Source organism: Solanum verrucosum, unplaced genomic scaffold (genome assembly GCF_900185275.1).
Source record: "Solanum verrucosum unplaced genomic scaffold, falcon-dt-bn FXZP01000026.1, whole genome shotgun sequence".
Lineage (NCBI taxonomy): Eukaryota > Viridiplantae > Streptophyta > Magnoliopsida > Solanales > Solanaceae > Solanum > Solanum verrucosum.
Genome location: NW_026020285.1, coordinates 332,727 through 348,018, shown reverse-complemented (window position 1 = coordinate 348,018; position 15,292 = coordinate 332,727). Strand labels below are relative to the sequence as shown.

Below are 15,292 nucleotides of genomic sequence, written 5' to 3'. Positions count from 1 at the left end.
ATAATCACGATAAACTCGCTCTGCTAGAATGGACTCACCAACAGGTGTAGAAACACTGAATGGTTCACTAAGTTGCTCAGGAATAACATCAAAGTTCATAGCAACATAAAGGGTTACAAAAGATAAACTTGCTCCTAGGTCTAGCAAAGCATAAACATCAAAATTAAAGACTTGGATCATACTAGTGACCACATCTGGCGAATTCTCTTGCTTTTGGCGACTATTGATAGCATACAAGCGGTTTTTTTCCCCGCCAGTACTTGAAGTAGCTCCTCGAGGTGCAACTTTGTCTGGTGGAGCAACTGAAGAAAGCGGGGGCCTATTACCCCTATTACTATTACCTTACATGTTCTCAGGACACTCCCTCATAAAATGACCATTCTGACCACACTTGAAACAACCAGTAGAGCCCACACGACAAATACCTGAGTGGTTTCTGCCACACTTAGCACATGCAGGAGGCTTACTACCCCTTTGTGCCATACTGCCTTGAGAATAGGCAGGTTTAGCCCTGAAACTCTGGGAATTCTGACTATTGTACTCACTATTGTTCTTAGGTGCAGGTGCACTAGCTGATGATGGGGCAGGTCCCTTCTGTTTTTGTTAGAAGGAAGACCAGTTCGCACTACTCTTTTGCTGCATGAACTCGTTCCCTAATGTCTTAGCCCTCTTATTCTTAAACTCTTCTCTATCCTTCAGCTTATCCTCCTCAACTTGTTGCACATGGATCATTAGCCTATCTATGTTCATATCCCCTATCAACATTGTTGCCTTGCCTTCCTTGCTTGACTGACGAGACAACCCAGCAACAAATAATCTAATCCTGCTCCTCATGTCAGCAACCATCCTCGAGGCATAGCGGGAAAGTTGTGAGAACTTCAGAATGTACTCATGAACACTCATAGACTCCAAATTAAGTATGAGAAACTCTCTTATCTTTTCTTCTCGCAACTCACGGGGAAAGAAACATTCCATGAGAGCACTCTCAAACACAGCCCAACTCACTATTGGCCTATCCTAAGCCCTATTAATTTTCCATTGGTCGAACCAGACTCTAGTGATATCCTTCAGTTAGTATGCAGCTAGCCACCCTTTCAGCATCAACAACAGGCAATATCTCGAAAATTTTCTGAAGTACTTCAACAAAGTTCTCTAGATCCTCTGTGACACTTGAACTTGTGAAGCTTGATTGATTCATCCCTAAAAACTCAAGGATTCTTGAAGTATCAGCCACTTTATGGTGATTACTTCTCTGTCCAACTTGATGGTCGCAACTTGGCTTAACATCTGGATAGTCTCACAGAATTCAACATGGTTAACTTCCCCTTGAGGTTGTACTTCAGGTGCATTAGGTAACTCCTCTTCCTCAACATTTCTCCTAGCTAGACGACCTCTAACTGCTCGTCGTGAAGGCATGATTATCTGAAACACGCGCAGGCACAAATTAGAAGGAAACCTTTTAGAGATCAAACTCTAACGCACGAATGAGTGTGAAAGAAATGACAAATTTTCCTAAATGTTGCAGCCTCCTAATTATAGATGTGGTGCACTTCACACTTATAATTAGGACTCTACCGACACGGCTTTATAGACTCCCTAGGACTATTGAACTCTATGCTCTGATACCAAGTTTTTCATGCCTCGAGCCTACACCCTGGGCGGGACTAGCATTCAAAGACCATTGCTGGCCCCAAGCGAACCCTTGTCCTGGCTTACTTAACTCAGGGGAAGACTTAAACTCAACAAAGATAAGTTCATATAATAAACTAGAATGTTATAAAGGAACATTCAACTGGCCATTAAGGCAAACTCAAGTCTCAACATGGAATAATTACAATGAAAAGACTAAAGAACTAACATATGACTGTCTATGAAGCCTCTAATAATAACTGAGATGGATGTTGGGACAAACCCCACAACATCCTAATGAACTAAACTAGAAAACAATGAAATGGAATGCCGATCCTAGTTACTTGTGTCTGCATCATAAGATGATGCAGGCCAACTAGCATCAATACATTGAATGTACGAGTGTGCGAGTTGGAATGCTAAACAACATAGGCTAGAAAAAGAATCTGAAAGAAACACTTACCGTCGCTCTTCTCAACTCATGATTACTTAACTGAACTAATTTCATTATAAAGCAATTTAAAACAAGTGCAATATAAAGAAAAAGAAAATTGTTTAACACATGATGTCAACTCATAATCATAAAATCATAAAAAAACATATCATGATCCCTCTCAAAGTCTACTTGTGCAATGCATGAATGAAGTCTCATACCCCATACATACTAAGCAGAACCCCTTGAGGAACCATGCAATTACTGATGTGGGAGTTTCTCTAACCGACAACCAACACTTAAGAACTATAGTGATGATACAACGTTATTAGCCCCACGCTGCCCGGGCCATCCTATGCCTTGCCATGGTATAGGACCTGAACTACTAAGTGGATCCACTAGTCTATGCGAAAAGGATTCATCTAAGAAGTATGACCATTTTCTACCCATGATGGCTACATGGTTTATGGAGACTTGAGTTAATGTGAACTTGCATCCCCATATCGGTGCTCAATACTACTCCCAAAAATATAATATTAGCTCTTATGTTTAAAAACGTGCTTCTTCTGTGATTTGAGATTATTGCTCAAAAACTTAGCCCAAAGGCTATCTTGGAAATCAAAGTTTCCTTTCTTGCTTAATTATGGAAACAATTACTCTTTTCTGAAAACTAGCCCAAAGGCTCTTTGGAAATCAAGGTTTCCTTTCTTGTTTAAATGTGAAAACATTTTAAACTCTTTGGGAATACATAGTCCCCATATACTTTTGAAGAAATGAAATTCAAGCTTTACTCTTTTACTGAGCTCAAAACTTAAGTCTTAAAACAAAGTTAAAACGTTTGTAAAAGACTTGCGAAAACTTGAAATGAACTTCTCTTGACTTGACTTTTAACTGATTCTTGAGTTGAATTATGGATTCAAGGATTAAGATTTGTGATTGGAAAGATCTCATGTTGTTTAGGAGTGATTTTAGATAGCTAAACATGAGAAAAGACCGAAAATCAAGATTTAAAGGTGGGTCCGCGACACGGAGGCATAATTAAATTTTGGTTCCGAAAATGTCTTTTGAGGCAGAACACCTCGTGTCAACTCCGCGATGCAAAGCTGAAACTTCAAATCTGGGCACTAGGCGCACGACGCGCGGCCATCACCGAATTTCGTCGGACGAAATTTCATCTTCGTTTTCCAGCCCCAATTCACCGAAACTCAGTTCTTTTTCTCAAATTACTTTTAGATACAGATACCCAACAAAAGTACTTAAGAACCTAACTTGAAACGACATTCAAATTCAAGAATTCATGTCAAGAACAGCAACTTTCAAACTTTTTTAGGAAGAATTTCACTGAACTAGACATGTTTGGCACGTGGGTGAACGAACCCAACACTATGAGAGACTCACATACCTTGTACGGATCACCCCCGACGAAATCCACAAGCTAAACTCGACGAACTTGACGATTTCCTTGTTTCTCCTTCTCTTTTCTCCTCTTCTTTCCTCTTCTCTAAAACCCTAACTCTTTTCCAAAAGCATAAAACTGACAAGGTTCAGTTTAGGCCCTTAATTAATTCACTAAAACGAATTTAATTAATTGGATAAGGAAAAGACTGAAATACCCTTCAAAATCCGGATTGGACATTTCCTTATTTGAACAGCACAACTTCCAATGGGGGCATCTCACTCATACGAACTCAGATTCATGCAATCTTGGTGGAATTGGAAAGATCGTTCCAAAAGCTTTCCAACCATATCTGGAAATACATCTAACTCATCTTGAGTTAGGAGTTATGGTCGTTTGAAGTTAACCAAAAACTCAATTTAACTTACTTAAAATTTTCCAGATTTCCTTATACTTTCCAAAAATAACTATTTCCAGATTTTAAACTTCCTTCTAGTTCTTTCTAGTTGCAAGATGTTACAATTTACCCCCCCCCCCCTCCCAAACTTATTTTATAAGTAATTATCTACGCCTTTTTGGCCTAAGTCGCACTATCTTCTAGGCCCTGCACGTGTTGACAATTTTTTCAAGTTATCTGGTTGATAATGTCACGTAGGCCAAAAAGGGTAGAAAATTATTTATAAAATAAGTTCGGGGGGTAATAGGACCTTATTATAGTATAAGTGTGTCTCTGGGATTTCGGGCATAGGTTGGGAGGGGGGGGGTACTTATGCATTTTTCCTATATTTTTAGCTTAGCAAAAATATCTGTAGTGGGAATTTACTTTTTTGTTGTGCTTAGGGTTTATAAGAAATAAAATTTCTATCTCACAAAGATAAATAGAGATAAAGTTTTAGTACATCTTACCTTCCTCAAACCACATGTTTCAGATAATAATGATTATGTTATTGTTGTAACAAAAATATAAACTAACTAATAATTAATTTAGTTTTACAACTTAACTTTTTGTATTATAAATTTGGATAAGTGAATTATAAAATTTTTGTTTGCTATTATTAGTGAATATCATTATTTTAACATATGCAATTATAAATTAGCCCAAGTTAAAGATCGTATTTATGTATTATGCCTTAAATATATTATAGATGATTATCATGACATTGTTAAGTAACATTATACTTGTGTATATTATTGTCAACAAGATACTTCCATATAAGAAAATAGAACAATTACATTTGAGCCATAAAACTAGAAGTGCAATTTAAACATTATGTTGTCAAACAACATTTTCTACTCATGGCAAAGACCTCTTTCTATCACAGCATCTTTGATTAGCTTTAGAGATTGTACAAGATCGTCCAACAATTGATGTGGATCAGGAATCACGCTTTCATCGACTGATAGAACAAAAGTCATCTTGTTTACATAGCTTTGACAATTAATCATCAATGCCTGAAATTTACATTTGCGTGTAAACTGTTAAGATCCATAAAATTAGGTCTTGGACCTAACTCATACCCCAAAAGCTAGCTCAGAGAGGAAGCAAAAACTTGAAGGGAAAAAAGATAAATATATCCCCGAACTATCGTAAATAGTATGCAGATACCCTCCGTCATACTTTTGGGACATTGGTGCCCCTGTTGTCCAAAAAGTAGAGCATATATATCCTTTACACTAACGGACATACACGTGTTATAATCTTAGCCACCGAACCGACATTTATTAAATATCGAATCGACGGATAAGATTGCGGCACGTGTCCTTATTTAGTCTTCCGTTAGAGTGAAGGGCATATATACTCTAATTTTTGGACGGCAGGGGCACCAATGTCCCAAAAGTATGACGGAGGGTATCTGCATATCATGTACGATAGTTTGAGGGTATATTTGTACTTTTTCCCAAACTTGAAATTAGTATGAGTAAAACACTTACATGAGGTTGTCCATAAGAACCGGGTGCAATGTAAGCCAAAGGGTGGCCGTAGAAGCAAATTTCTTCTTGAGGACCAGGCAAACAAGAAAAGCACATTGTTGTATTGGTGATAGTTCGGTGCGATATCGAACTTGATGTCTGAAAAACGAGTCAAATGTTACAATGAAGAGATCTCACGTGTAGGATCAAGAATTGAGAACGAACATTAGTTACCTTAATCCCAAAAATCTTGAGTGCTAATTCTGAAATGGAAAATGTATAGAAAGCTTCAAGTGAATTCTTCTTTCGATCAATAGTTGCCTTAGCTTCTCTGATATAATCTAACGGATCATCTCGTAATGCAACTTTTAAGGGAAAAAGAACAAAACCAATCCAATTCCCCCATTTTGCCTCAGTGTCTTTCTCCATCATATCAGCTAAAGCCTATTTGTTAATTAATTAACTTTAAGTATATAATCTAAGAAAACTTAAGTGCTGATTAAAATTTGAATGGATTCCATCACCTGAATTCCGACAGCCGGTCTTAGGTTCATAAGTATAGTTGATCTAAGTCTAATGTTCTTCGGAAGATTATTGTTTTTCTCTGTTTCTCCCCCGTCTTTCTTGCCCTCCCCTGTAAAATTTTGCATTAAAGATTTCTTCCATAAGATTTTCGATCAACTAAGCTTAGTAAGTCCAAAATACATGAGGCAGAAAACTTACCATATCTCCTATTAAGATAGATAGACAAACCAGCTTGTGTTACTCCCAAAGCGACATCCGTTACTGTCTGTTCAAGAAATGACAAAGTCCGATAACAACATCAAAAAACGCACTAGAAACATCTACATTTCAAAATTTAAGAGAAGGGTGTTGCTACAATATAGAATTAATTTGTATGGACTTACCATATTCAATGCATTTTTCACCAATTTAATATCGTCAAGACTTACTGTCCTGTAAACAAATCGCCTAGGATTAGACTCAGAACCAGGTCTACCCTTAATTGGTGTATTTGTGTCCTTCAAGAACATAGTTGTAGACATAAACATCAATACATCCACTATTGTGTTCCAAAACAATTTCATAAAAGACCAAATTTTTGTAACATATCGCCGCAATCCCGTATTGGAATGCTCTGAAGAATCAATAAGGCTCTTTTTATTTCCATGAATAGTTGGAACATTATTTGGATCAGCAGTTTGGCGAGTACACGCCAAGAGAAGGGAAATAAGAGAGGTGCCATCTCCAAGTGAATGGTGGATTCGGAAAATGGCAACAGCCTCAGCATCGGATGTTTTGATGTTAAGAAGATGGAGATCCCACATAGGTTTCGATTTGTCAAGAGTGGTTTTGCTTAGGTTATGAATATAGTTCTCCACAAATTTGTCTGGTGATTCTTTCAGGTTTTGTTCATCAATTTGTGGTACAATAATGTGCTGATCTAAGTCCACCTTCGTCCGCACCCATTTCATTTCTCCGCCTTTTTCCTCATCAACCACCTATGAAACACGAGGGTTAAGAAAGTAAAGAAGACTTTTGAATACGAGGGTTTTGTGCTTTTAATTACACAATTCTCCCTTTTTTGGTTAACAATATTTATGTATTGAACTTACTGAAGAAAAGTATACTAGACTTGTTCCTAAGTACTTGTAATTTCATTTATTTTTTTTGGCTACCATCAAATGCAATATATGTTTTTATATGTTTATATGTTACATATTCATCATCTTGATAATTTTAATCTGAAAATAGTAATATCTCTGTTTAATTTTTTTGCCTGATTTTAACTTGGCACTGAATTCAAGAAAATAAATAAGATTTTTGAATCATAAAATGTACCAAAATGTTCTTTAGTTTTGTCGTCTAATATCAAACATGTAATGTGGAAAGTTAATTAAAGAGTTGTCAAAGAAACATTCTTTTTTAAACCTACTAAAAATGATAGCAAGGCAAATTAAGTGTTGTGTTGGTACCTGAAGGCTGGAGAAACGAGGATGCTTAAGCAAAGTATTAGCCAAATGCTCTCTGGGAGCTTGCTCAGTACTTATTCTTGTTTTCATGCCCAAAATAGCTAGAACGTGCACATTGAAGTTGGGCTCGTGAAATAGCCTAGATGACGGACTCAATGGCTCTTCTTCAGATGCTTCAACGGATTTATCCTTAGTTTCAATTGGTTTCAGACTCTGTTTTCTCTGTCTAATTATGGACTTCATTGTTATAATAGTGATATTCTGGAAAATGAGTTTTTATTTCTTCGTATATATACGTAACAGAGAACCAAAGTAGTAGCTTTTAATTTTGTCTTACATACATGTTAGATGGCCAGTATTGGGATATAGTAGGTATGTAGATGAAGGTTGATGGTTGTGTAATTAATGTTGTTTGCCCAGAAATTTCATCATTTTGGCTTTTGTTCTGTAAACAGAGCTATTTTCGCCGATTGAAACAAGACAAATACTTGCAAAGCTTTTATACTGGGACTTCTTTTGAGCTCTAACTGCCAACTACACTCATTTCTTGTTAGGTTTACGAGTTTTTTTTGCTTTGTCACGAACTATGAGTCCATCTATCGCAATTTACTTGGTGCCGTTCATATTTTGAGACTCAAACGAGTTATTCTTTCATCACAATTGTTTTTTATTAATATTGCACTTTTTCTGTCTCATATTAGTTGTCCACTTTTCCCTAATCTAGAAGACAATTGAATAAAAACTAAATTGACTTAAGAGATGAAGAAAGTAAAAGAGTACCACTAGGAGGAAATTTGCACGCACTAAATCAAAAATGATCTTTAGCTGCAAATAATTATTGACAATAGCTTAATTGCATCTAAATATGTTTTTAGTGGTAATTAGTGCTTTTTGTAAATATCTCTAAAGTCTATACCGACATTGGATTCAATGACAATTACCTAATACCAGTAAAAATTGTAGCACTCTTTGTTAATGTGTACATTTATCGCGGCTAAAATTTGTCATTGTTGTAGTGATATATGAAACATATTTTTATGAAAGCCATTAGAAGTTATGTATTGAGTTCTATCAATGATAAAAAGGAAATATAAAATAAAGTAATGGGGGATTAGACTAAAACTAAAACCACTTCAAAAATTCAAGATGGAAGAGGTATACATAACATTTGTTTTCTATGTTGTGATGAAAAGATGTAAATCTATAGCCTATTTAAAGGATCAATGTTCTTGCAAACATTTGTTCAGCCTGAGAACTTGTTCAACATTCAAGAAGTTAAATCTTGATGGTCGTTAACCTCGCTACAACATCTTTCATGTCAATCCTTACTTTAGGAAATTCAACACAACAATCTATTGCTACTTTCATGATGGATACCACACAATCCATTTTTTCACTGAGTGATTGTCTTGTGGGGTTATTAAGTTGGGATCGACAACTTCGATTACTGCATGTGGGAGTGAATTGCTCACCCATTGCTTTAAGCTAAGATCTCCATCAAACATCTCATTACTATGCTTTTTGTCCTTGTAAATGTTTCCATCAACATTATCCCATAACTATAAACATCGCATTTGGTTGACACCAATCCTTCCAATCCATACTGTACAATGAGACAATTTTACATTCAACATTTCTTGGCAGAAAAAGGAAAAAGAGAACATTCAGAAAAAGCAATTAATTAAGATAACTTACCTAGTGCGATATAACCCAATGTTCTTCAGAAATCATTTTTGAAATGCCAAAGTCACTTAGGTGTGCAACCATGTCCTCGTCCAACAAGACGTTACTAGGCTTCAAACCACAGTGTATCACGGGCAATGAGAAGCCATGGTGGGGATATTCTAATGCACATGCCACATCTATCATTATACTCAGCCTATGTTTGATGTCTAAGAAGTAGTTGCGTGAATACAACCACTTATCGAGGCTACTATTGGGCATGTATTCGAGTACCAACGCCTTAAAATCAAGGTTGGAACAACTAGTGATGACTTTGATGAGATTCCTATGGCGAAGGTAGCATAAAACTTCACATTCTATATCGAAACTCCTAAATGCCTCTTGCAATTGTAGATTGAACACTTTAGCTGCAATGAATGTCCCATCTCTTAGGATGCCTTTGTAAGCAGAGACGAAACTCCCAGAACCAATCAAATTGCTCTCGTTGAGTGGATCAGTTGCTTGGAGCAATTCATAGTATGAAATTCTTTCTCTTGTTGAGACAAATCTTACAAAATAATCAATTATAGTTCATAAACAAGATATCAAAATATTTTGAAATGCCATATTGATGAATCACATAATTTTATGTTTCTTTTATAAATGAATATTTGTAATTACAATACTTTAATTACATATAATTTTATAAAGATATGCTAGTCAACAACAATAATAACAAGTTACTAATATTATCTTTTCACATGTTTCAAATAATCTCTTCATCCTCAACATAAGTCTTTTAAAAGAAAATAAATTAAAATGATAGTTTTTTTAAAATTTTTTTATATAAATAACAAAAACTTATGAGTAAAATTTTACATTTAAAAGAATTTATACAAAAGTAATACTAGTAGAAAAAGATATACTATTAGTCAAATAAGAGTTATTTTCAATGTCTACAATCACCTAACAACATGTTATCGGGTTTGATTTTTTTAAAATTTTGTTTTTTTTTTAAGAAAAACAACAATAAAACTATTACTAGGATATTAAATATCAGAAAAATTAAAGAACATTTTTTTCGAAATTTTCCTTTTTTTTTCCCTTAAAAACCGAAAACAAAAGTATCATCTAAACAACTATTTTTGTGGTTTTCATTTTTTTTCTCAAGTAAAATCTACCGAAAAATGAAATAAAATTTGAAACAAAAACAAAATTTATAAATACATGCTTAAAACTAAAGATTGGTTGAAACTTGGGAAAAATATAAAAGATCACATGTCTACATGCCTAGATATAAAAAAAAACTAATATAAAATAAAATATTAAAGTACGACTATAATTCTTAATTAAAAAATATATATTTATTTTTTAACTAAATATAAAAATAAAAAAACACCATATAATATGAACCAATATATGATAGAAAAAAAATAATTTTCTTCACCATTCTCAAAGACATAGGATTCCAACGTTGATTATTCTCTTTGTATTTTTCACAACCAACTGTTTTTTCTTGTTCTAGTAATAACCGACTCCCTCTCTCTATAAAATGTAAAATTAAATCCTCACAAAACTTAAAAAATAAAATTCAGAAATATGGCTAAGTCTAAAGTTCACTATGCTGCCTTTTTTGCTCTCTGCTTCTTCTTCCTCATCGCATCAACTAGTGAGTATTTAAAATACTACAAACCCTTGCACTATCTCGGATTTAAAAGGCATACTCTTCTATTTTAATTTACGTGGTATCGTTTGGCTTCTAAGAGTAAAACATAATTTTCTTTGACTGTGATTTATATACTTCCTCCGTCCAACAATGGCTATCCAATATACTATTTTGTGATGTCCAACAATACATGTCCACTTTATGAAATCAATAGATAATTTTATAGTTAGTTCCCAATTTACCCTTATCATTAATTATAATCATTTCCTTATTACACTTTTCAAAATGTTGTATTTATTATATTCAAAGGATGCTATAGTAAAATTATTCTTCTATTTATAATTTCTTAAGGGGTGCCAAATTAATAGTGGACAACCATTATTGGACAGAGGAGTATATGACTTTTAAATATTCTAAATTGTCAGTCATTGTGACTTATATTTACGTAATTTGAAATATATAAATTTTATTTTGAAACCTTGAAGATTTCATGTTCGAATTCACAATCAAAATGTAAAAAAATTGACTCTCAAAATTCGAATGATGCTGAAATTTGTGATAGATGAACTCTTAACTAAATAACAAAATTCGTCATTAATCAAATGGAACGATATATTATTTCAACATTTGGATAGCTACGAGGGATTTGAAATTAAATTAACGACGAAGTTCGTAGTTAATTCCTGTTTCTTTTGCGGTGTTAGTAATTATTTCTAGTCAATACAAAAAAAGAAGAAGAATAATGTTAACTTTTGATTTGTTGCTTTCTTTTACACTCAAGAGATGAAAAAGGCAGAAGCAATAGGTTGTGAAACACTAAGTGCAACATGGAAAGGGCCTTGCGTTGTTACTGAGGATTGTGACAATCAATGCATCAAATGGGAGGGAGCTATTCATGGAGCTTGTCATTTGGGATTTGGTTGGAGTATTAGCCAATGCTATTGCTACTTTTGTTGATTAAATAATCATCATAGTTCACTATCTTCGTATAGTCTATGATTTGTATGCTTAAATAAAACCCATATAATGTGTAATAGCCCATGCTTTGTGTTATAATCTATGAGAATTATAAAACACATTTGTCAAAGTATATATACATGTCATTTTATTACACTTACACGACACAAGAGGGTTGAATTTGATTACAAAGTAGACGTTGCTTGTTTCTTTCTTGTTGGCCACATTTAAAGTAATGGGATCGGGTTGTTGCTATTAGCCCATGGATGGCATCACAATTCTTAATGTTACTATCCAAAAAATTGAGGTCGTGATGACACATATCTCAATTCCACCGATGGGTAAATCAACTCTAATCTGATTCTTAAATATGGGTGCTAACCAGATTCCCTATGTTATATGTGAGGCAAATAAAATTCCCTAAAGAGTTAGTTTCTTTTCATAATGACCACCTAAGTTGGATTTCTAGTCGTAGCTTTTGCTAATTTCTTTTCATAATGACCACCTATGTTGGATTTCTAGTCGTAGCTTTTGCCTTTTAGTCTACTTGTTGAAACTTTGTTTCTCCTAATTTTGAAACACAATAATAGAATCGCCACCATAGTCTAGGAAAAAATTTCTCTTTAATAAGTGGTTATAGGGGGATTTAGAAAAGGATCTGACCGTAGATAGAGACTTCAAACTTGTGTGGAGTTAGAGGCGGATGGCTAGGACTTCAAGTAGATTTAGGGGTATTTAAAAGACCAACACTAAGACAAAAATAATTGTTAGCTGCAATAAATATACACATTAACAAATAGTGTTAAGGTTTTTTACCGACATTAATTAATTATCATTTGATTCAATGTCACTATAGTTGCTTTAGAGAGATTTACAAGAATTTTTAATTACCTCTAAAAATGCATATTTAACGGTAATTTAATACCGTTAACTAATTGCCATTGAATTATTATGTTTTGTGTAGTGCAAGTGCTTTTAGATAATAATAATCATCATAATAATAATAATAATAATAATAATATTATAATCATAATAATATTATTATTATAATAATAATAATAATAATAATAAAGATCATCTAAACACAAACTAATCATAAAGCACGTTTTGAACCCGTTGGAATTATCAAATCCCTGATACAAGTTTGTCTTCATAAAAAAATGTCCATATATAGTCAAACTTATCTTCCTTATAACTCAATAATTCAACTTATTTATTTATTTTTTATAAATTTTTCAGTAACAGTGGATGTGTTGCATATATCATCCAAAGATTTAATTGCAACACATGGATAGAAATTATCCATAAAAAATGGGCTAATAGATCCAAAGATTTAATTGCAACACATGGACAGAAACTATCCATAAAAAATGGGCTAATAGCATAAAAACCAAATTACTACCCATCATTACTACAACAAGAAGAGAAGACTAACCAACAAAAAAATGTCTTATCAACTTTAAACCTTATACTCTGGACTTATCTCTTATTAAGAATGAAAGGTTCTTTTGCTGCCTTGGGAAGTTGCTGAGCCAAGAGGTAAATGTCATAATAAGCTATCCATGTTCATTTCACTCATCTCCATTATCGGTACTTGTGTATGACTATAGTAGATGAATTCGCTGAGTTATAGCACTATCGACTCTTATATTTATATGTTTTTTATCTGAGCTCGGGTCGGCCTATGATGCCTTCTAGTTACTTGTGTTTTGGTACTCATATTGCACTTCTAAATTTTTTTCTGATGCACGTTGTACGAGTCACCCTCGCTGCTTTCTGATCTCCCATGGTCGTTGTTGATTGGATCGTGGTGAGCTCTTGCCGTCTAGAGACTTGCATCTTTCCCTTTTTCATTCTGCCTATTTATGTTGTATTTTGACTAGACAGATTTGTTGTAGATAGTCTCTTTCTATACTTAGACGCTCTTGTACCAGTGACACTAGAATCGAGATTTGGTTCTTATGTATATTCATCTTTCTTGATCATTTTTGTGCCTTTATCAGGTAGGATGGTCTTATCAGGTGTTCGTGGCCGTGGAAATCAGCTAGGATGGTCTTATCAGGTAGTTCTACTTTCTGGGTTTCTCTTGGTTTTGGTTCTTTTTTGGTGGGGATAGTTACTTGCAGAAGAAATGGCAAAAGTAGAAGATGAAGGAGAAGAAATGAGCAAGATAGATGGAAGAATAAGGGGCCCACCAATAGTTAAGTTTAACATTTTTTATTTTTTCAGTTAGTTTTTAGGGCTAAAGATCAAAATGATCTTCTTTTATAATACAATAAGGACCATATAGATCATGTGAAATATATTAAGGATCAATATAAAGCAATCCTGATACATGAAGGACCATTTTGATTATTTTCTCCATAAACATATATAAAACAATATATTTTTCTATTTTTTTGAGAAAGTGACCCTCAATATTGTTGGTCACATCAAGAATAAAACCCAAGAAATTAAGGGGCGCTGGGTTGTTTTCTATTTTCTTTTCATACTCAAATGTCCATGTAATCCATTGTTGTTCACATGATGATACGAACGTAAATGAACCATAGAAATCTAACAAATCTCCACCAATCACTTTCCGGGTTATTGATTTCTTGTAACGATCTATGGCTTCAATTTCATACTTCATAGTCTTTTCTTGTCCATCTATATTCATTAAATTTAGCAAATACAAAGGTGTTACTCCTAGTTCAACTGCACAATTCCTCATGAAAGACTTAAAAGCATTTACAAAATATTATATTTATTTTATTTATTTCTTTTACTGATTTTCATTTTTCTCCAAAAATTATCTATTAATGCACTTGAATATTGGTTTGTCTATCTTTACTGAATGGAGTAGTCTTTAAAATCTCAAAAGAAGAGCTGACAAAAATCAAACAATTTTTTTTTTATCCCTCCTCCCTTGGTGACTCGAATTCACTACGTTCAGATTAATGCTTATCATCCGAGCAACTCCCTCTTGTCCAAACATCATCAACTATGTTTTTTATGAAGATTATTTTCTCAAACAAATTATTTTCATTCTACAAAATACACCTAAATATAGAAAATTGATGCAAGTAAATCAAATTGAGAGAGAGAGGGGATAAATGTATGTTACCTTCCTTATATTTCATGTTAATAATCGTACCAACTTTGCCTATTTCACCCTCATGAACCTCGAAATGGTTGATAGTAGGGCTTATGTTGGCTGCTTGATGAGTATTGGTGTGTATAATATCATTAATCAAGTGTCCTCCACACTTCACCTCCATTGACGCAATCAACTTGCCTTTCAGCCCCATATTTTTTCTTTTCTTCGAAATAGTAAGAAGGTGTGAAAATGAACATGTAATCTTACATAGAGTTTAATTAGAGGTGAAAGCTAGCAAATATATATATCACGTGTTCCTAGTTAGGGATTTTTTTGTAATATTAGGTGTTAGTTTGGTTAAAAATTTAATTAGAAAAGGCTTAGATATGTCATCGAACTTTGAGAAAAGACTTATTTATGTCATTCGTTAAAAGTTTGGCTCATCCATGCCATTTCCGTTTGAGAAAGGGTCATCCATGCCATTATTTGTTAACTGAAAATGACATAAGTGAGCCAAGTTTTTAACGGATGACATAAATGAACGTTTCTCAAAGTTCGATGACATATTTGAGCATTTTCGCTTTTA

General features: G+C 33.9%; 2 protein-coding genes across 2 annotated transcripts; both read right to left on the bottom strand.

Moving 5' to 3' along the window:
* Window positions 1–4,727: 4,727 nt before the first annotated feature.
* Window positions 4,728–7,585, bottom strand: LOC125834248 (wax ester synthase/diacylglycerol acyltransferase 11-like). The gene is made up of 7 exons (XM_049513416.1): window positions 7,346–7,585; window positions 6,278–6,871; window positions 6,093–6,159; window positions 5,894–6,003; window positions 5,604–5,813; window positions 5,391–5,528; window positions 4,728–4,910 (listed from the first exon to the last, which is right to left on the bottom strand). Exons 1-7 carry the CDS (start codon window positions 7,583–7,585, stop codon window positions 4,749–4,751), a joined length of 1,521 nt encoding a protein of 506 aa, XP_049369373.1. The 3' UTR covers window positions 4,728–4,748.
* Window positions 7,586–14,028: 6,443 nt separating this feature from the next.
* Window positions 14,029–14,917, bottom strand: LOC125834261 (kirola-like; the record flags this gene model as incomplete). Its single annotated transcript, XM_049513428.1, has 2 exons — window positions 14,734–14,917; window positions 14,029–14,276 (listed from the first exon to the last, which is right to left on the bottom strand). Coding segments are annotated over exons 1-2 (432 nt in total), but the record flags the coding sequence as incomplete, so codon positions are not given.
* Window positions 14,918–15,292: the final 375 nt, after the last annotated feature.

What these genes read in the sequence shown, in the direction of transcription:
- LOC125834248 (XM_049513416.1), bottom strand. Translation starts at nt 7,585, where the DNA reads ATGAAGTCCATAATTAGACAGAGAAAACAGAGTCTGAAACCAATTGAA. An exon ending in CTCGTTTCTCCAGCCTTCAG is followed by an intron (nt 6,872 to 7,345) that starts GTACCAACACAA and finishes CGTGTTTCATAG; the next exon opens with GTGGTTGATGAGGAAAAAGG. An exon ending in CTATCTTAATAGGAGATATG is followed by an intron (nt 6,004 to 6,092) that starts GTAAGTTTTCTG and finishes AAAATTTTACAG; the next exon opens with GGGAGGGCAAGAAAGACGGG.